The sequence below is a fragment of the Trichosurus vulpecula genome, chromosome 4 (genome assembly GCF_011100635.1).
Source record: "Trichosurus vulpecula isolate mTriVul1 chromosome 4, mTriVul1.pri, whole genome shotgun sequence".
Lineage (NCBI taxonomy): Eukaryota > Metazoa > Chordata > Mammalia > Diprotodontia > Phalangeridae > Trichosurus > Trichosurus vulpecula.
Genome location: NC_050576.1, coordinates 119,890,782 through 119,913,326, shown reverse-complemented (window position 1 = coordinate 119,913,326; position 22,545 = coordinate 119,890,782). Strand labels below are relative to the sequence as shown.

Sequence of the window (22,545 nt, the reverse complement as noted above, 5' to 3'; positions counted from 1 at the left end):
ACCATTTCATTTATAGATATATTGACTGTGAATTTTCAAATTATTTACATGGAGTTGTCTAACAAGAAGTTGAAAATGCAGGACTGGAGCCCAGTAAAAGGATCATGGATAATGATACAAATTTAAGAATCATTTGCAAGTAGGTGATATCAAAACCATTGGCGCAGATAACATTGTTGAGCAATAATGTAGAGAAGAGAAGATAAGGTTAAGGGCAGAACTTTGGGCGACATAGATGTTTAAGGACTGGAAGAAGAAGCAGAGAATGGAGAAAGTTTTTTTTTTCTCCTTCTTTGATATCTTTGGGGTACAAGCCTGGTAGAGATATTGTTGAATCAGTTTGTGTACATTTTATCGATTTTTGAGGCATGATTCTAAATTGCTTTCTAGAATGGCCAGAGTGATTCACTGCTCTACCTCATTATCATATGGAAGTCATAGAAAAGAACTTCTAATACTGCACACAGGTACCTTCTTTGCAATTTAATGTCTTGGTTTCCCAGGGCACTTACAGGTTATGTACCTTGCCTGGGCTCATACAGCGTGTATGTATTAAAAGTAGCACTTGAACCCAAGTCTTCGTGCTTCCAAAATCAGCTATATATTCACTACCCCACACTACCTCCCGAGAAGCTAGATTAAAATGTCTTAAAGAATGAGTCAGTATCGAGGAAATAAAAGCAGTGCATGATTGCTATTCTTTTGAAAAGTTTGACAGCAGAAAAGAAAACAATAGCCTTAGTGAGTAGAAGAGTTGAGGGAAAGGATTTTTTTTTTCTTTTAAGATATTGAAGACCTAAGCACGTTTCTTAGAGAACTGAACAAACCACCGGAGAGGAAAACAAAGCATTATGCAGGGATATTGTTAGTAACAAAAACCATGAAATAATGATGAGGTATAACATAAGTAACTGCTTGAAGGTGTGGTGTGGTGTGGATGCTAAGCTGGGTGTGACCAAACGACTCAGCATGGTTATTGTTCTTACTAAAACAGGAAGAAGGAAGACATTTTGGGAGTGAATGAGGCTGGGGGTAAGAGCATAAAGACAGGAATGAAATATTTAGAGCAGATGCTGTGGAGGGAAGGATAAAGAAACAGCTAAAGATGAATGAAAGTATTGCCAGGTGGCAATAAAATTGAGGTTAGAGAACATGAATGGACTCTATGAACCCAGTTTGGTGACTTTTTCCAACATTCTTTGACAGCAGAGAGTGAAAATGGAACAGATATTTGGAGTTATCCAGGTAGAGGATTGCCAAGGTAGGCACTGAAAATGGTCAAGGGGGAAGTTAGTTTTAGAGTGAATCAGGGCTCATTAAAATGGCTGACCTTGGATTTCAAGATGGGTAAGTAGACCAATTAAGACCCAAAAGGGATTGATAAATTGGGAGAATAGGGAAGATAATAGGTTAATAAGAAAGGGTCTGGGGTTCCCAGTGAAGGCAAAGGCAGGATAAGGAAAAATGGGTCAGGGAAAAGTCAGGCAAAGAGATGAATTTCAGAAGATATTGGAGGTTGCTGTCAGTCATTTTATGCCTTAAAATAAATTGCTTCACCAGCCTTCTTTCCTTTATGACATTTTGCTAAAAGTGGGGCATGGAGAAAATGGAGGAATGATTTTGTTGAACCACGTGTGTGACATGCTGGAGTTGGCAGGCTGATGGCATTGAATGCCCAAGAGATGGCACCAGAAAGAGAAGGATGAAAAAAGGGGAGATAAAATGATAAGAAACTTTGCCTAAAGTCATAATTTGCACCAAATAGTATCATTGAATGTTAACCTAGTCCAATCACTTAGTTCTAGTTTTATAAATAAAGAAATAGAGTCTTAGAGATATTAAACATTTTATCCTGTATCACACAACTAGTGACAGAGAGTATGGTAGAGTACAAACCCAAGCATCCTAGGAGTTCCATTCAGTATACCATGCTACTGCCCAGCAACTTGTGTGTTAGTTAAAAGTTTCCATATTTGAACTCTCCTATCCACTCATGGTCAGGTAGGTGGCACAGTGGATAGAGTGTCAGCACTGGAGTCAGGCATACCTGAGTTCAAATGTGACCTCAGATATTTACTAGCTATGTGATCCTGGGCTATTTACTATTTATATTTATATTACTAGCTATGTGATCACTTAACTCTGTTTGCCTCTGTTTCCTCCTCTGTAAAATGATCTAGACAGAAATGGCAAACCACTCTATTATCTTTGCTATGAAAACTCCAAATGGGGTCATGAAGAATCAGACATGGCTGAAACAACTGAAAAACAATAATCCTCATGATAAGAATAGCTTACATTTACACAGAATTTTATGGTTACAAATTCCTTGACATAAATTACTGTATGAAGTCTTTATACTAAGCCTGTGAGATAGGTTCTGATAGACAGATATGTCGTTATTGATATCCTTATTTTATCAATTAGGAAACAGTCTCAGGCTAAGCAACTTGCTCAGGTTCACATGTTTAGCAGCAGAGTCAGGCCTTAAATTTAAATCTTTTTATTCCAAATACAGTCAGTTGTCATAACGGCAGAAGTAATGGACAAACTCACCCACATGTTGGGTAAAACAGTGACCTTATCTTGGCTTCTCACACAACTTACTACCTAAAAATGTGCTCATTAAGTAGTGATATTTTCCACCAAAAGAAGTCCACTATGATGATTAGTTTTTTTAAGGAATAAAAGCAGCATGTCAATATTTTAAGAAGAAATGTTGAGGTAGAATTAGTTGGGCTTGGTGACTTGGTGGATAATAGCCTGAGTGAAGAGTGAATACTAACACCGAGATTGTGAAACTGGGTGATCCAAAGAATTATGGTGCCCCTTATCTTGAATGAGATGTATCTCATACCTTATCACAAATCTGAGCCACAATGTCAATATGCTACAATTTCTGATCAATGCAGAAAATCTTAATTTTTTTAATTGCCAAATAAAAATGTAAATGGATGTATTTGATTAACTTACTACTTATTTATCTTTATTAGTTCACATTGACTTAGCTGTATTGTTTATAGGCATTTCTTTGTGTATCCTTGCTCTGTATAATACTGAAAACATCAAGGGGTGCAGCAGGGCAGTTTCAGTTTAGAGCTATTTTACAAACAAGGTGGAAATACATCAACCTCATAATTTTTCCTTATTAGCCATCCTACTCGTCAGGCAGCAAGTATACAGGTAGGGGAATGGGTGGAAGAATTGGATATTCTCCTCCTCACTCTCTGTTGAGTGTTTGTGAACACATTTGCTTACTGTAAATATGTAAAGCTTTCTTTTTTATATTATAGGCACATTGACAGGCTTGCTACCCTTCAAAAACTATGCAGTAACCCTAACTGCCTGTACTTTGGCTGGTTGTACTGAGAGCACACACGCATTGAACATCTCCACTCCACAAGAAGGTAAAGTAATTTCAAAGGTCTTGACTTCCACATTTCAGTCATGAATAATAAAATAGGAGAAGAGCTAAATGCTGCAAAGCCATTTGCTGGAAAACCCCAACCTAATTTGATGACAAAGTGCATTGCCAGACCATAATTGCTCCATTTTTTTGGGGGGTGCGAAAATGAATCAAACTCCATACCCTTTAATGACATGCATCTTTAATAGCTGTAATGCAGATTAATGGGCTTTTTAATTGCTGTTACATTGTTCATGCAAGAGCCTTGTCATTAATATGAAGCATCTGAAAGATTAATGAAAGCTTCCTCATTTTACTATGGCTCAGAAGTAAATCTAGAGACAGTCTGACTAAAGAGAATTGATTGTATGGTACAGTATGAAATTGAGAATCAAACGGTTGATTTCCATGGTCTCTTTTAACTGCTAAACACCAGCACAGGCAACAATTATTTCAGTATGATGGAACCTCCAAATGCCAATTGAGCCATTTATTAGTCACTGCTCGGGTTCCTTCGTCTTTTCTTAAGTCTCACTTTTGTTGTACTTGGAACTTACAAATTATAGGCATAAATTAAGGTTTTGAAAAGCTTACATTAAGAAGGCAGCAAGAAGGAGAAAGCATTTTACAACTTGGTAGTTAAAGCTCTGCTCAACCACCAGCATGCATTGCTTCAAAAAGGAAAGGCTCTGAAATGATTTGAAACATTGTTATGTAATATATCCTCCTTGAAAATGAAAATTGTTGATTTCTTCAACTGTCTGTGTATAAATTTGTATAGGAGACTTCAAAGCTTTAGGAAGAGAATTCTGCAAATGAGATAAAATATGTAAAATGCTTTAAACACTATAAAAGTGCTAGCTATCATTCATTATTCAGACTTTCTGATTATAGAGAAAACACCCAGCTATCTAAGGCATGAAAGAAGCTAAGGCATGCAAGAGTCCGGTTGAGGACACTATCTTAGATGGCTGAATTTTCTGTAATGTTCTTGTGGCTTTCTATCTTGACTCAAGTAATTTTCTTTTAACTGCATTCTCTGTTACCAGCACTTTCCCTTTTCAATAAAAATGTCAGTTCTTCCAAGTTTGTCTTTTTAACACATGCTTTTGGTCATGCAACTATCTCTTTTAATGCCCTGTGTTATCATCTCATTGCCCTTACCCTCTCTTTCAAGGTCTACCTCCAGTCCACTTGGGGTGATGTCATTTCTCCTTTTAGTTCTCATTAAGGAAACTACTTCCTGTCCTTCCAAGTATTTATCTCAATATCCTTCATTACTGCTTCTGATTATTCCCTCTGTCATAGTCCGAGTCCCTGACTCCTCCTCAGTCATGGCTTAAACATCTCCTCAAATTCTGCCTATCCCATGAAGTCCTCCCCACTAACAGAATGAGAGATGATTTGCTTTATTTGAACAGGTAATTCCTGTAACTCCATTTTTACTTGCTACTAAAAAAAATATACCGCCACTTTCTTTGCTTATACATAATGTAAATTGTGTACATCATTACTTACTTTATGTTTACATTTGTCCAATATATCTGTGGTTGTCTGTAAGACTCTGTCCTTTGTTAATAATTTACATCAGTATTTTCTTAGAATATAAGTTACTAGAGGGAAGGAATTGCATCTATTTACCCTGCTTTAATGAGACAACGGGCACAGATTACTCTTTAATGAATGCTTTGTGGAAGTCAGGACATGCCCATCAGCTGAACCAGGAAAAGCACTACCTATCCATCCCCCAATGAGCATGCTCGTTAATTCAGGACAGCTATTAGCACTGTCCCTTAAACAGTTGCTAACAACAGGCTGTCCAATAGTAAAGAACATTTCCATGAAAGCAGTCTCAGGTTTCTTCAATGATTAATTGGGTTAGGTCTGCAAAGTTTAAATCTGAAAATCTAAAATCAAGTAATACTCTATAAATCTATTTTTTCTAGCACCAGAAGAGGTTCAGCCACCAGTAGCCCAGTCTCTGCCCAACACTTTGATGCTATTTTGGAGCCTGCCCAAAAAGGCAAATGGCATTATAACTCAGTATTCATTATATATGGATGACATGTTAATCTACACAGGACATAGAGAAAACTACACTGTCACTGGTAAGTTGACTTGTTTTTTTCTCTTGTCGTTATTGGTATGTCTGTAATGTGCCTTCTCTTACTGGGATACTTACTGTCAACTCTTGCCGATTTAGTCCAATTGCTGTCTTATCTATGGTAATATTCAAATAATAATAATAATTTCTAGCATATTTCAAAATGTTTTAAAAATATTATGTCATTCTATTCTCAAGGCAGCTCTGAGAGGTAGGTGGTAATATTACCATTCTGTTATAGGATGTTCAGGAAAACTGAAGCATCGCAAGGTTGAGTGACTTGCCTAGGGTCACACAGTAAGTGTCCGAAACTGAATTTAAACTTAGGACTTCCTGACTACAAATTCAAACAGAGTTCAAATCTAAATTTAAGTTCTGTTAAACTGATGTTAAATACTATATGCAAGGCAGCATTGTAGACTGAAATAAAGTTATATTCTTACAGGGCTTACAATCTACTAAGTTATGATTTATTACAGCATAGTAAGTTGTATTAAGCATGTATATGGTAGTGGTTCTCTGCTGGCCCCAGGCTTTCTCCTTTATGTTTCCTTTTTGCTTCTTCCTTTTTCTTCCCACAAACCATCCTATTTTTGTTTCCTTCATATGCCCTCATTATTCTAGGTTTAAACTTGGAAACATGCTGAAACAAAGAGAACCCTAAGCTTCCTGACTCAGCATCATAATAGCTTCGAACTTCAATGGTCCTGACTTACTCAAACCAACCAAATTCCAGTTCTACTCCATTAATACCTCAACAATGTGGGAAAGAGACTATGCAGGCCAGTTAGACATAGTAAAAAGTCTGAATTAAATTTCTGAAAAGAGATATAATGCCCATTATGTTATGTAAGAATAGTGCAAACTGGAATAGATAAAATGAAGCTAAAGTGATGTCAACTAGTTTTTAGATATATAATTCATAATAGTCCTACATTATATAAAATATCTTACATATGTAGAATATATTTTTAAGGGACTTTCATATAGTTTACAGGCTGTGTTTGTACGTAATGTGGAAAGAGTGCTGGCTTTTGAGTCAGGAGGAAGGATAGTCATACATTAGATAAATACCCATTAGTGGGCATTGAATCCCACTTTATACCTGTATTAGTTGTCTGATCTAGGGTCAGACACTCTCAGATTCTATTTATTCATACATAGAGTTGGAGCATGAACACTTTCCCCTTCTAACTCCCTAGAATGGTGGAGAAGAAAGTGAACCTAAAAATACTCATTTGGTTCTCACAGAATGTTGTGAGGTATAGAGATGATGGACATTATTAGCCCATCTTTATTGATGAGAAAATTGTGACACATCAAGGTTAACTGCCTGGGCCAAGATCTCACAATTTAGTTATTGTCAGGATTGGAACTGGGGATAGAGTCCATATTCATTGACTCTGATTTCAAAGTTTTCTCCTCTTTATATCATGCAGCATATTCTAATACTCCAATGGCTCTGTGTTCTCACTTATGAGAACAAGCCCTCCCATGATATAGCACATGATCCGGTTATGCCTGCCCAGCCCATTTTCCACCACATGTTCACTAAAGGACTTTCATCTATTGACAATCAGTGAATATGGTAAAGGAGTATGCATCTGTCCACTGATTGTCCACCAAAAGGCAGTATGGTATAATAAATAGAATGCTGGACTTGATATCAGGAAGATAAGATTTTAATCCCTCATCTTAGGTTATTGGTAGTATGATCTTGGTCAATTATCTAGGTTTTATGAGCCTCAGTTTCCTTGCCTGTAAAGTTGGGATAATAATAGCATCTATCCCCCAGGGTTGTTGTGAAGGTCCAATGAGATGATGTCTATATTGCCCTTTGTAAATCTTCAGCTTCTTTATAAATGTCAGGTATTTTATTATCAAATGCTTGCACAATTCCTATAAAAGCAGAAGCTTGTTCATTCATTTATTCACTTATTCATTCTCACTTTGTGATGGCACCATCTTTTTTCCAGTCATTTATTTCTCTAGTGACATCCTTAACATTACTTTTCTTATAGACCTCATACATAAGATACTATAGCCTATTCTTGTATGCCATGTACCTCTCCTTTGCCCTTTGAACAATCTTCAACTTTATCAGACCTCTCAATTAGTTATAATAATTTTAGTCTTTCAATATCATCTATGTGTATACACATATACATATATACATGTATACATATACACCTATATACATATGCATATGTACATATATACATACACTCATATATTTGCCAGATTGAGAAATATAATATTGGTTCAAGAAAGCATAGACATAGGACCTATTATCTGGAAGAGATCTTAGAGATAATATAGTCCAACTCTCCAAAAGTTTTAGATACTTTTGAAACCCTTAAAATGTAGATTTGATAAGAATCACCTATATTATATTTGGATTATTTTAAATACTTAATGAGTGTGGGCAATGGTTTTTACTATAATATAGCTCAGAAAATAAAACTGTCTAAAATTAATTGTATAAATCTGTCACTAGTCTCTATTCTATAAAGAATTGAATCCTAGAATTGTAAAGAATTACGTCCATATACAATGACAATATAATGGGGGAAATAGGAATAAAAATAATTCATAGCTTCTTCAGTAGTAAAACATCTTCAGTGGGATCCTGGAACCCAACATGACATTTCCTGGCTGTGCCTTCCCACATCCTAAGCCTGGAATGCAATCTTCATTCTCTTCTATTTCTTACCTTCCCTAAATTTCTTTCAAGACTCAGCTCACGTATCATCTTCTATGCATACATAGCCTTAAATGATCCATACTTCTTTCCTCACTCTGCCCCCCCCAATTTGTCCTCTTTCCTTCTTCAAATGACCTTGAATTTATTTATTTGTGTACGTGTTGTATACCCTCAGTAGATAGAAAATTTCTTAAGTGTAGAACAAGTTTATTTTTCTGTCTTCGTATCCCCACCACTTAGTGCAGCTCCTTTCTCAGTATTTATCTGTGGTATTGAATTGAGTCACTGAACTGTCCTCTAAATTTTTCATAATGTTTGTTCTTCATACAGGTTAGGCTTTTATGCCAAAGTTTTGCATAGTTCCAATTCTCCAACACCAGGTTAAAAGCATCCAAGAAAGCTTTGGTGCATTTACCTCCTTATGACCTTATGGGGATTTCTCCCTTTTCTTGATAGGAAGAATTACAATAATTTTATGGCTATAATTTATTCACTTACTCTATTTTCATTCTCCTGCTTCCATATGATATCCCCCAAATGTCACAAACCTTCAATATTTCCATAGCTAGGAATATGCCTAGTATTCTCTTGTGTGTAAGCAAAAGTAGGCCCGGTTCTCTTCCATAAGTTTATCATTAAATGTGGGTGCTGCCAAGAGACCACCCTTTATAAAGCTGATAACACCAAAGGGAAGGAGATAGGTCATATTGTATAGTGGTCTTACAGCATGTTAAAAACATGCAAGTTTCCTCATTTCTCTGACCAGTTATTCCAACTATTATGAAACACACAAGTTGGAAAATGATTGAAAAGACTCTTCTCTTCCATTTTTCTGATAGAAGTCATTACCTGCTTTGGCCTAGTGACCAAATGGCTGTTTACAGGGATCATCAAATTAGAATTCAAATTGACCTTGATAAATTTGATAAATGTTCCATTTTAAAATATAATAAAGTGCAATAGGGACCAGTACAAAGTGGTATAATTATAGATGACAAATTATATCTATACAAAATGGAAGATATAGGTTACAAACAAATATGACATTGAAAGATATGAAAAGCAAAGTGGAATATACATTGAATAGGGGTTTGGCATGCCGCTTTTTAGTGAAAAAGCTAATGCTAGCAGAATTAGAAGACATAAGAAATATGACTTAATCCTTCTACTCAAATGAACACTAGTCAAACTTTACACTAGTATTACAGCTAATTGAGGTTTGTTAATTTTATGAACGATTTATGAGACCTGAATTAGATTCAGAGACCAATGAAAATTATCATTGACTGAAAAATAACACCTACAAAATAGGGTGATTTAGCCAGTAGAAAATGAAGACTGAAGTATTTTTAAAATATATAATAACAATGAGCTTCAATTATATAGTGGTTTATTGAAATGAAGCATAGATTTATATATATGTTTTGTATAATGTGAAATGTACCTTTATCCAAAAAGCAATCACAGAATGGGGAAATAGCCACAGAACAGAGGCAATAGACATTTCCATGTAGAAAATAAATGTAGCTTCTTAAATATTTTTAAATGTTGTAAGTCCCTTGGAACTTTTCTAAACAGGAAGGCATTCAGCATGCTGAATTCCTGAAGAAAGAAATTGCAAAATAATAGCCGATAAAATATAATCAGTTTGTGAGGAGTAGGAAATCCTTAGTTGGGCCATCTGGGTAGGTTATTCCTGAAAAGATTTGTCAAAAGACAATAAATAGTGTTAGAAAAACATTAGCAGAGAAGAAATTCAGAGGGAAAAGGAGCTAGGGACAGCTATTTACATGATATATGTCAAAAGGAAAAAGAGAATACAGAAAAAGTGGAGAATACCATATGAATTCAGGAAGGAAGTAACTAGAATTTTAACAAGCTAAGTTCACATTAGAGGCCCAAACAAGAAGGGACCTTACTTCTTCAAAGACCAAAAGGTGGTAGGGAGAGTTGTAGAGACAATACTGGGACTACATAATGGAAAAAGAATAGATTAGACAGTGAACTTGAAACTTAAGGATAAAGCCCTTGAAGAACAGTCTTTAGATAAAGAAGAATGATGCTAAGGAGAGAAAGGAGGAGATTGTTTAAACTTTTAAACATGGGCAAATTTACCACATGAAATTAATTGTAATTATATGTTGCTTCAAGGGATAGAAACAGGGACAAGTTAGTGGAAGTAAAAGGGAGACAGAGTTTGGCTTAATACGATGGAAAACACTGAAAGTGGGCTGTCTAACAATGGTTGGGCTTGTCTTTGGAAGTAGTGAGGGCCTCATCTCTGGAAATACCAATCAAAAGACACTTGATCATCTAGTAGGGATGTTGTAGAAATGATCTTGATATTGGGTGGATTACATAGCCCCTGACTGCTAAAATTTTATAATTAAACACATGTTAGATTTCAGCTATGCGTACACACACACACATCTATGTACAAATGCACATATATAAACATATACATATACATACATACACACATACATATGAACATATATACATTGCTTACATACATAGTTTGTATTTCCCCAACCCATGTTTATTCTAGTAACACTTAACCATACATTTGAACTGACTTATGTAATTTAATACAATGGACAAAGAGATGGCATAAGAAGGAGAATTGGGGGGAGGCTAGGTCTTAAGAATATAACTTCTGATAGGAGAAGTCTCTTCCATTTTTCCCCTGGAGTAATACCCTGAGGAATGAACCTGAGATTTTCAGGTACATATCATCCTGTATTTCAGCACAGTGTTCTTTTGAAGTTGATGCTGCTGACAGTGATTGTTTCTGTAAGTGTGGATGGAGCTGAGAAGATTGGGCGGGGTTCCTAGTTCTTTACCCTCAATGCCTATGTAAAAATTGCCCTTTGGCTTGTAGGTTGAACAATTACATATGAAGTCTGGGATCATTTGTAATGACACTCAGTGATCTCAAGAAATGTGTTACTTTGGCATTAAGCTATCTTTTCCTAAAGATATTAAAAATGGAGCTAGACAATTTAATAGTTTAGGTAGCCTTCAGCCCACTTTTTTAAAAACCAGAGAGGAATATAAGCTTGAAAAATCTTCCAGATTACGTTTCTGATTTCATCCTATTACTTCTGGTTAGAATCTGTCAAACCATGTTAAAATTTCTTCACTTTCCATAGTAGAAAAGTCTTTAGAAGTTGGCATAATTTCTGCCCTTAAAGACTTGGAGTCCAAAGTAAGCCCCTTTTTCCTCTTCTATTCCTTTAGTGTTTCCTCCTGTTAGACATTGAACTGAAGTACTGTGTTTCCTTTACAAGAAGCAGATTGATTTTGCTGCCATAGAGTATACAGGTAAAAAGTGAAAGCATTTCAAGTCAGAATCTACTTAGCATCGTGGTGGTATGGATTTTTTCCTCCTCTTAAATATGAAACATTAAAACTCAAAGGCATTTCTGCACCTTGAGTTAGTACAAAATATATTTAAAAATGCATACAGTTCAAATTTTTTGCCTTGCATAGGCCATAAGCTAGTAGTATGGTGGGTCAGTTCTGACACTGAAAAATGAATCCAGTTAGAGAACCTCCCGAAGGCTGTTGATGTTTGCTATAATAAATAGCGCACACTTTAAGTCAAACTTTTTCATTCTGTATTCAAAGGTAATGGATTTTTCGTAACCATAGTAACCTTGGTATATTTCTGGATAAATACATGAGGTATATACATTCTAGTTTTATTTTTGAATATAAACTACCACATTATGTATTACTAATAATATGAAAAATAGGATGTAGGTTAGTATAATGACAGCTTAAACGAGTATGCATTTTTCTTCAGCAAAAAATAAATATTTATCAAAAGTATAGGTTCAATTAATTTTTCCCCAGTTTTGTAGTATTCTTGTAGTGCCATTTATCTTTTCTGCAAGATCTCCATTAATCTCTTATTTCTGTCCCATAACAAGATTTTTAAGAATTTTGAGGTAAAAACAATTGTGTTTCAAAGCTTATTATTAAAAACATTATCAAAAGATTGAAAGACCTATATTGGGATCACTATGAGAGGTTTCTGTGCACCATTTAACATGCATTTATACAAGGGATCTGTACACTCATAGAAAGGAAAAAAAAAACTATTTAAGAAAATGTTCAGTGTGCCAGGGTTGTTGCAAAGTTCAGGTCAGATGGCATTCTGATTGATGACGACTATCCAAACTGTAGCCAACCTGAGCATTCTCATTTCAAATGAGCACCTGGAATTCCTTAAGAAGTTTGCAGTAATGCTTCAGAAAACCAGCCAAACTTTCAGATACTTAGGGATATTGAAATCCCACGGAGCTAGAAAGTTAGACTAAGAATGGGGAAGAGATCATTACTTCTAATACTATGGGCACAACTTCTTTACTTCAACATTTTCTCCCCTCTTCTGAAATTAATCAGGTTGTGATTGTCCAAGGATGGATTATCCAGAGCAACATAGCACCTGTTCTTCCATGCCATTGTTCAGGGAGGCTAAGTGCTACGGGAGGTTAAGTGCTAAGAGAAGCTAGCAAGGGGGTGGAAATGGACTAGACAGGAACAAATGTGCATGTGTTTTTTCAAAATCCAATATTAATGACATTAAATAATTTGTTTTTGTTATTCCTGGTTTCTAAATTCCTTTGGCATGAATAATCAGGAAAAGAATTAAAAAATCACACAACTTTTTAATGCCTTGTTATAATCTATAAAACCATCATTATGTCATACTCATTCTATGATTGACCTATTAGTGAATTATCATAAAAGTGATTTATTTTTCTATTTATATATGTCCCTCTTGATCTTGCAGTTAAGATAATGACTTTTGCTCTATCCATTACATTTAACATTTTTGCTTATTTAAAGCAAGGCAGTGCATATTATTTCCAAGATTTTACTTTAAATAATCTTTCTAAGGAATTTTGACAAGTGAACTATAGTATTATAAGGTGAATTTTATTCCTGGGGATTTTGCAAAAATGCAGTCTTTTTGTTTGAAATGATTTTTTTCTGTTGTTATAACACAATTTCACTCACGGAAGTTTACCACTAGTTTTCCTTTCATTTTGCGTATTTGAAAGATATAACATATTATATTCAAATACTACCACTCTTAGACATTATAATAGCCCTAAAATCTGTTAACACTTATTTTCCAATCTCTAAATTGAAGCATTAATGCACCATAGCATTTGCAGGATTCCAGATAAGGTGACCTCATTCAGTAAGTCACTATGTCTCTAGTTACAACTAACACTATTACTTTATGCCCCCTTTGTATAATTTATTATGTATAACATTAAGTTGTGCAAAGTCTAAGAAATCTTAGGGTTGAAAAGGGAAAAGAATATAATCTGTGGAAAGAAGTTTTAGAGGCCATTACTAAATTCCTAACTTTGTGAACAAATAAGCTAGAATAGTTATTCAAAGTGTGGCTAAGCATGGGGTTCCTAGGTTAATGTGTATTGAATGTGTGTGCTTCTTTCTTTCTTTTTTTTTTTCTTCCTCCAAGAGCCATTTTTACTCAGTAATGGAGGGTCAAGTGAAATAAAATTGTCTCTCATAACTGCTTTAATGCCAATTGTACATTAGGGATTGTCGTTCATAGGATCAGCGATTCAGAGTTGGAAAGGACCTTAGAGGTCATGTGGTCCAACCCCCTCTTTTTTACAGATGAAGAAACTGAAGCTCAGAAGACTTGTGACCTACCCTAGGTCATAGGTAGTAAATGGGAGAGTCAGGTTTCAAACCCAAGTCTTATAGCTAAAATGTGAGTTCTTTTTAATTAAATTTTTATTTTAGTAAATAAAATTTTAATAAAAAATATTTTATTAACTTTAATTAAAAGTTAAGATGATATTCCCATACAAACTTGGAGTGGATTCTATAAGTTTTATTAGTACTTGAAAAAATGAAATGCATTATAATTTAGGTTATATATAATATAAAAAATATAGCTGACAGGTCACCGTGATTTTTTGGATTATACTTTTTAGAATAGAGAAAAGGACTCAACATGTATCTAAAAGGATTTGAGAGAGGTATAGCCAGAGCAGCTATAGAAGAAAGAATACTAAATCTGGATGTCAAATTCTGTGGTCACAACCTAACTGTGTGATCTTGGGCAAATCACTTACTTCTCTTGTCAATTTCCTTGATTATAAAGTGAATAGTTTGGCATAGATAACCTCAGAAGGCCATTCTAAACTCTAAATTATATACAGTATAAATATAGAACTGCAATTCTGAAAGAGATGGTCATGGATCACAGACTGGAAGAGTAGGGCCATGGGGAGACAAATAAAGAGATAGAGGATTATTATATTTGAAGAATAGACCTTTTAAAAAGCAGGAGAAGAAATCATTCAGTGTCTCTTCTGGTCTCGTGATTTTATGACCTATAGTTTCTAGGTTGTCTAAATAATATCCCCTAGGGTGGCTCAGATAACGTCAGGAGTTAAATACTGGTAACAGTTGTCTGGGGGCAAATTAATACAGAAATATTTGGGAGATGAATTCTGTCAACTCTTTTCTTACTTCCGTAAAAATAATCTTACAATTGTAGTAATGTGCTAAATGTCCATGATCAAAATGCATGTATATGTTGATAAAAAATTTGGATTGTAGGCTAAAAATCTCTGACATATGCAAATCCATATTACGTAAGTAATATAGTAGCTTTTATTTCTCCAGACCATGTGTAGTTTAGTCCTGTCAGGCTGATAACCTCATAGTCCTATACCCTCATCATGCCCAGTTCCATCCTTGTGCCTTTATATATGCTGTTTCTACTACCTGGAAGATTCCTCTTCTCTCTTCCTCATTTAAATCATTATCAGTTCAATAAAAAAAACCAACTTCTTAATAGCCTACTGTGCTCAGTGCCAGACACTGGACTAGACTGACCATGTTTGAAAGCCTGCTTCAATTCCCCCAGGATTTTTATACTACACATCATTACTTCATTAGACACATTGAGGGTCAGAGTTGGAAAAGACTTAGGAGGTCATCTAATCTTAGACCATGTCTAAGATACCTGGACAATTGCATCAACGGAAAATTCAACCATACTTTCTTCCTCATCAGGTGGCCAGGAAATGCAGTGGACAGAGCACTGGGCCTGAAGTCAGGAAGACCTGAGTCCAAATACTGTCTTGGACAATTAACTAGGTGTTGATGTAATGAAAAGGACACTAATTCTTAAATCAAAAGCCAGCCGGAGTTGTGGGTTCAAAGCTTGGTTCTGCTACTTATTACTTATAATTGACCTTGAGTAAAGAACTCACCTAGGGTCTAGAGTTTAGTCTGTTCTCCAAATCTACTGGCCTGGTAATAGGTAATTTCTACATAGGGATTGATACTATTGATCTTATCGATCAGTTGATAGGAATTGACACTACAATACTCTAACTTCCCATTTTCTCAATCTTCTCAGGCTTCATATCCTATTCTATCTACCTATTAACAAAGTGTAAATACCCCTGATCTTGCTACCACTCACAAGTATTCCACTTACATGTTAATTTTGATCATAGTCTTGTATGATTCCATCTTTCCTTTTGCCTTATGACCACTAGCTCTGTTCTTCACTTTCACTATCACCTCCATTCCCTCTACTCTTCTTTCACCCTGATATTGGCTATGCTTGCCCTCCTTCCCTTTCTCTTAGTGAATCAGGTCAGTTCCTACCTCTACTCTGCTCTCAGATCTCTTGCCTCCTAGTTATAGAAGCATGTGTGCTTTGCTATGCTCTAACCCTGGATTATTTCTGATATAATTACCTCCTTCATTCCTACTTGCATGATCCTGAATGGAGCTGGAGCAAATGATGAAACTCTGCTAACTACGTCTGCTACAAATTTGTGTTATTGAATCTCAACCAGTTCCTTACTGCAGCAAGCTAGTCCTTTTCTACTTTGCTAATCAATTTGCTCTCCTATTCCAAACCTTTTCATTTTCCCTCAAACTTTCCTCAGCAATCCCTGCTCCACCCTATCAAGTGAGGAACTAACCTTGTACTCCACCAAAAATGTTGAAGACATTCGCTGAACTCAACCTTCCCCATTTACCTTCTTTTCAAATCACTCAGACATCTTTCCCCCACTATCTTTCTCTTCACTCTCAACTTGGTTGAAGAGGTGGCCTTTGTCCTCAGCTCAAATAACACCTTCTGCATTTTTCAAATGAGATAATATTTACAAAAAGTACTTAGCACAGTGCCTGGCAGGTGGTAGACTACATAAATGCTTATTTACTGCATTTAAATGCAGAAGACCTTTCCCTGGGGTGAGGGGTCCTACTCCTCCCTTCCCCCATAACTTCTAATGACTTTATCTTTCAGATTACCTATATTTGCTCTGAATATATCTAGTATATCACCAGTTATTTACATGCTGTATCTCTCATTACAGTATAAGATCCTTGAAGGCAGGTATAGTTTTTTACTTTCTTTGTATCCTGAGCACTAAGTACAGTGTCTGGTACATAGCATGTGAAAAAAAATTATTTTTGGTTGAATGAAGGAATGATTATTACATGTGTGCTCCTGGGATAGTCACTTAATGTCTCTTGGCTTCCTTTTTCTGTCATCTAAAAACTGAGATTGGGCTAGTGTCAGTCAAAAACAAACCCCCAAACCTGAAAAAGTTTTACAAAGAATGTATACTCACAAGTCCTAATTTAAAGTTACCTGCTCAAAAAAAACTTCCAGTGGTTTCTGACTGCCTCTAAGGTAAAATGCAAATTCCTCTGATATTTAAAGCCTTTCGTGACATGATGTTAGTCTACCCCATCCAGCCTTATTATACATCCATCACTCCCTTTCATGCACTATGCAGTTCAGGTTGACTAGCTTATTCTCTGTTCTTCACATAGGACGTTGCATCTCCCACCTTGCTTAGTGCAGTGGACAGCGCTGGGCTTGGAGTCAGGAAGACTTGAGTTCAAATATGACCTTAGACACTTCACTAGATGTGTGATGCTGGACAAGTCACTTCACCTCTGTCTCCCTCAGTTTCCTTAACTGTAAAATGGGAATAGTAAAAGCACCTACCTTGCAGGGTTATTGTGAGGATCAATAAGATAATATTTGCAAACCGCTTAACATAGTGTTTGGCACATGGTAGACACTTTAGAAATGCTTATTCCCTTCTCCTTTTATTCCCATATCTGTCCTTTTGCACAAGCTGTCCTATGCCTGGAAAATTCACTCCCTCTTTACTTCCGTTTCTTATAATCCCTCTTTTCTTTGAAAGCTCAGCTCCAGTACAGCCTCTCACACAAAGCCTTTCCTGATCTAACAGCTACTAGTCTCTGCTCCTTTCTTCCCTTACTCTAAATTAACTTCATATAAATGTTGCATTTCTTTAAACGAGGATATGTGCAAGAATTGTTTCACTTTCTGTTTCTTTATTGCTAGCACAGAGCCTGGCACATAATGAAGAGAAGGTAATGAGGACTAAACCTGTGATTTTATAGGGACTTGGAACTCCAGCACCTAATAATCTTATAGAGTTGCCTGAAAGGTCAGATGATTTTTTTTCTAGAGTCACACATGCAGTAGCAGAGCTTGAACCCAGGACTTCCTGGCTTCGATGACAGCTCCCTATCTCCTTTGCCATGGTGCCTTTCTAGCACATGATTGACATTTAATAAATGTTTGTGGAAAAATTGACTTAGAAATTGGTCTTTTTCTTACTGTTTAAAAGGAATGAGAAAAACCTGAATTCATTCATGGACCTTTTGAACTCTTTGCAACTACGACTATAATACAGAATTTATTACAAAGTACAGACTTCCCTTTCAAATAGTCCATCCCCAAATTAATATGTACTAGGCAAGAATGGACAAGACTGAACTGATATAGTTGTGTCATTGACTATGCAAATGTAGGTTCCAAATCAAAGGGCAAATGGCTTTGAACTTCAAATGGAAGCATCTAATCAATTGGACTTAACAATACAGATGCAAAGCATGGGGGAGGGGATGGAGAGAAAAGCATTATGTTTATTTGTTAGCAGCTCTGTTGTATGATCTTTTATTGCTGTGCATTAGTGCAGTGTTAAATAAAATCTGCTTATTTAAAATCCTTTTAAATAGTGTTTAAATATTTCCTGCTGATACAACCTGCTAACGTAGTTATCCTTGCTACAGATTTCAGTTAACCTTGTCGCAGATACTAAGCCTGAAGCTACATAGATTTTTAGGGGCCTTGATTATGGAGCAAACCTAATGGTGTCATTATAAAACCACAGCTGGACAAGCTTTAGTGTCCTTGTTCTTCTATCCGATTTAGATAACTCGGCATACTCGAGGAGAGCTCTGCTAACTGACCCTGAGCTCTCAGGCTATTAGGGTACCATTTTCTAAAAATATGAGTCAAATTATGGGCAGAAAGGGATTAATGCCTCTAAAGCTGCAACTTGCATAGAAATGTATCCTGTGCACAGAAGTTCGGGGGTAATTTAATATTAATGGATCAGCCAAAAGAGAAGCATCCATGGTCATGATGGGGAGTTCAGTTTAAAGTCTTGTCTCATGCCATGCTATTGTCAATATATTTCACTGTTTTGTAGGCAGTACTCCTTAGTCATTCAGCTTTCTATATGATTTTGTTCCTTTGATATCTGAAGTTAAAAGCTGCATTTTTAAAAATTATATCTTCTTATTATATATAGAAAAAAATTGATGCACAGGGAGACTTAGGTTACTTACTGCCTTGAGTAGAGCAATGAGTCAGTGATGGAACTTGGAAGAAAACCAAATTCTTTCTCTCCCACTGCAGTCCATCTACTTGACTGTGCTGCCTCACATTAGAAATGAGTTATTTTAGAGTATATTTTATTTGGTCTGTGCCAAGAATTTGAATACTTGAAAAGCAGTGATTAGTAATTAGAGATTCATTCTGGACTCTAAAAAACAAACACATTTCTTTGGCTCACTTTTACTGCATATTCAAACCTTATAAATAAAGGAAATTGCTGCCAACTGCTTCTCTACCTCCTTTCCATTCTTTTTGTGAATAGGGATCATACCCGAAATGTTATTTCTTTAAGGAATATTCTCATATGCTGCCCTCCTATCAAACCATCCATATAATCTGAAAGCTCTTTATTTTTATGAAAGCTATTCTCTTAGCGTGCTATTTCTTTACTTTCATTTTTACTAGTGTTGCCCTATATGTCTAACTCCTCATCTAACTTCCATCTCCTTTTCTATCACAACTTCCTCACTACCTTTCAAACAATGATTCAAGAAGAGCACCCACTCTAATTAAGTCCTCTATGTTCTGCACCAGAACATTGGCCTGCAGAAGTCTTAAAACTAATTTAACAGTGACTCACCCACTGTGAGTTTATGCTTTGATTTATACAGTAAAGATCTTCCTTTGTGTTCTAATAGCCTATATGAAATCATGGAACTTTATGGAATCAAAGCATGCTACAAAAATGAAGAACCATTAAGACTTTGTGTTCAATCCTACCTAAAAACCTCAAATCAATTTCATTGTCTTTATCATTGGTGTATTGTATATACTTTGGTATTATGATGGATCTATGAGCTTATTGGTATAGATATTCTCTCTACATGTATCTTCTCATCCTGTGTTATTCTTGTCCATATTCATTGTCCACAAATTGAGAATATACCCAAAGTACTAGAGGACCATTGCTGGTTTTAGGTCAGCTAGGTGGTACAATGGATAAGTGCTGGGCCTGGAAGCAGGAAGACCTCAATTCAAAGATGGCCAAGATGGCCTTAGACTTCAGCTGTTTGACTATGGGAAAGCCATCTAACCTCTTTCAGACTTTTTTCTTCTACTGTAAAATGGAGATTTTACCTCAAAGTTTCAAATACGATCAAATGAGATATTTTCAAAGTTCTTTGCACAGTGTTTGGCATGTAGAAGGTACTTAATGAATGCTAGTTTCCTCCCTTTCTCCTTCTCTCACTTACATTCTCCCTCCCTCTCTTCTTCTCTTCTTCCCATTCAGCCTCCCTTTCTCTTCCTTCCCTCCTTTCTTTTTTCTTTCTCTTCCCCCTTTCCTTCCTTCCTTCCTTCCCTTCTTCTTCCTTCTTTCTCTCTTCCTTTCTCTTCTGCCTTCCCTTCCTTCCTTCATCTATGTTAAGGGTAGTGTTTGGGCTGCCCATCTTTAATTTTTGCTATATGATAGGTCTACTTTCTGCCTCCCTTTTTAAAAAATAATAATGTCTTGTAGTTAACTTTTTATGTATAAGTCATCAGTGGTGTTATTCTTCAGTCTGTCTATACCTATGATTTGCCATATGAATCTTCATTGCCATTTTGGTATGTTTTTCCAATTCTTCTGAGATCCATAGCTGTTTTCCATGATTTATAGCCATATAGCATCATTGGAATAGTATTAGTATTAAAATATGGAACTTTATATCAACAAATTATTTGGGATTTTTGAAAAAAAATTGAACAGTTTCCCAAATATGATTTGGCTAAGTCTCCTCCTCCCCAGTTCTCTTCAGAACCTATATAATACACAAACATATGTAAACATACATGTATAAACAATAAAATGAACTAACTCAATGGATTTTCCATCCAATTGAATATGATAATATGGACTTTTGATGTCTCACATACATTTTTATTTTTTTCCTGTGTGGATGACTAAATGTGATATCATTAAAATTATTATGAATTTAATAGAGGAGGATTTGAAATTTTCCAGTACTTGAAGCTTTTAGAGTGATTAAAAGGATAGTTTGTGAGCATTTAGAGAGTTGGTGATCACTAAGAGACATAATGGCTCCATCAAAAACAGATCATGCTAGACTAACATAATTTCATTTTAATTTTGGGCAGGGCTACTAGATTACTGGTTATGCCAAATGTTATAGTCATAGTATATCTAGATTTCAGCACAGCTTTTGACAAAGTCTTACGCTATCCCAAATCCCAGATGTCTTCCACCCTCCCCCATGCCCAGAATTCTTTGTTTCATCTTCCCAACCTCCTGGATTTCAGACTTCTTTGAAGTCTCAGCTAAAATCCCATCTTTTTCAAGGAGTGTTTCCTACTGCTTTTTAATTCTTGCACCTTCCCTTTCGGATTAGCTCTGCTATAGCTTGTATTTATCTGGTTTGTATGTAGTTGTTTGTATGTTGTCTCCCCAACTAGACTGTGAGCTCCTTGAAGGCAGGGACTATTTTTGCCTTTCTTTGTATCCCTAGCACAGTTCCTGGCACTTCCTAGATGCTTAATAAATGTTTGTCCACTGGATTTGTCTATCCTTGTGGAAAAGACAGAGATAGGATCATATGTTTAAGGGGATTCACAACTGATATAATAACAGGACCAGAGAATAATCATTAATGGGTAGTGAACAAGTTGATTGATGGAATAAGGATCTAAAAAGATCTTGATAGGCTAAACTGATGGGCCAAATCTAATAAAATAAGATTTAATAAAGATATATGTGAAGTATTAGGGTTCCAAAAATCTGCTTCATGAATATGAGAGGAGCTCATCTGGAAAAAAAAAAACACATCCTGGGGCTTTTGGTAGTTTATAAGCTTAAAATTAAACAAAAATGTGACATGGAAGTCAATAACAACAAACTAATGCTTTCTGAGACTGCATTGAGAGGCACGGTGTCAATGACAAGTCCATTGGGAAAAACTAAAAGCAATGGGTAGAATTTGCAAAGAGTTTCACTTAGGGTTGATATAAGGAAATGTTTTTGAATAATTAGAACTATTTAGAAGTCGAATGCGCTATACTATGAGTTGTAGATCATTCCTAGTAGAGATCTTTGATTGTGGTAGATGGTTGCTTATTAGGGACAATCAAAGGATCTTTACATTTGAACCCAGAAGGGACTTTATTGATCATGGGAATCATTCCCCTAACCTTACAAATTAGGAAGGTAAGATCTGGACAGGAAGTGACTTATGTATGGTCACTTAGCAGGTAGAAACTGTGGGTTTGGAGCCCAGGGTACCCTGAGTTTAAATCCAATGTTCTATCTCCTATGCCATGCTGCCTTTTTGTAGAGATGATTCCTGTCCAGATATGGGCTGGACTAGAGGACCTTGAGGATCCCTTCCCACTTGATTCTGTGAACCTTAAATAAAGGAGCATTTGGAGAATATTCTTCATTAGAAGGGAATCCTGTTAAGTTTAAACTCCATGCAGAACATCCTTTTTGACACCTTGGGTGAGCTTATATATTACACTGTCACATTTATTTTGACGTTAATACACAGCAGATTATTGAACTAGATTCTCTCTATACTAAGGTCTTTCATCTTATATTCTACTGAAGAAACAATACTATATCCGGATTGATATTTTTCTCTGTCAAT

At 35.8% G+C, this 22,545-nt stretch overlaps 1 protein-coding gene across 1 annotated transcript in view; it reads left to right on the top strand.

Moving 5' to 3' along the window:
* Positions 1-22,545, top strand: part of USH2A (usherin) — a 991,863-nt gene that overhangs the window by 422,736 nt on the left and 546,582 nt on the right. The window contains exons 30-31 of the mRNA XM_036755334.1: positions 3,294-3,407; positions 5,353-5,514. Coding sequence (XP_036611229.1) covers positions 3,294-3,407; positions 5,353-5,514 — 276 coding nt within the window. The remainder of the gene's footprint in view (positions 1-3,293; positions 3,408-5,352; positions 5,515-22,545) is intronic.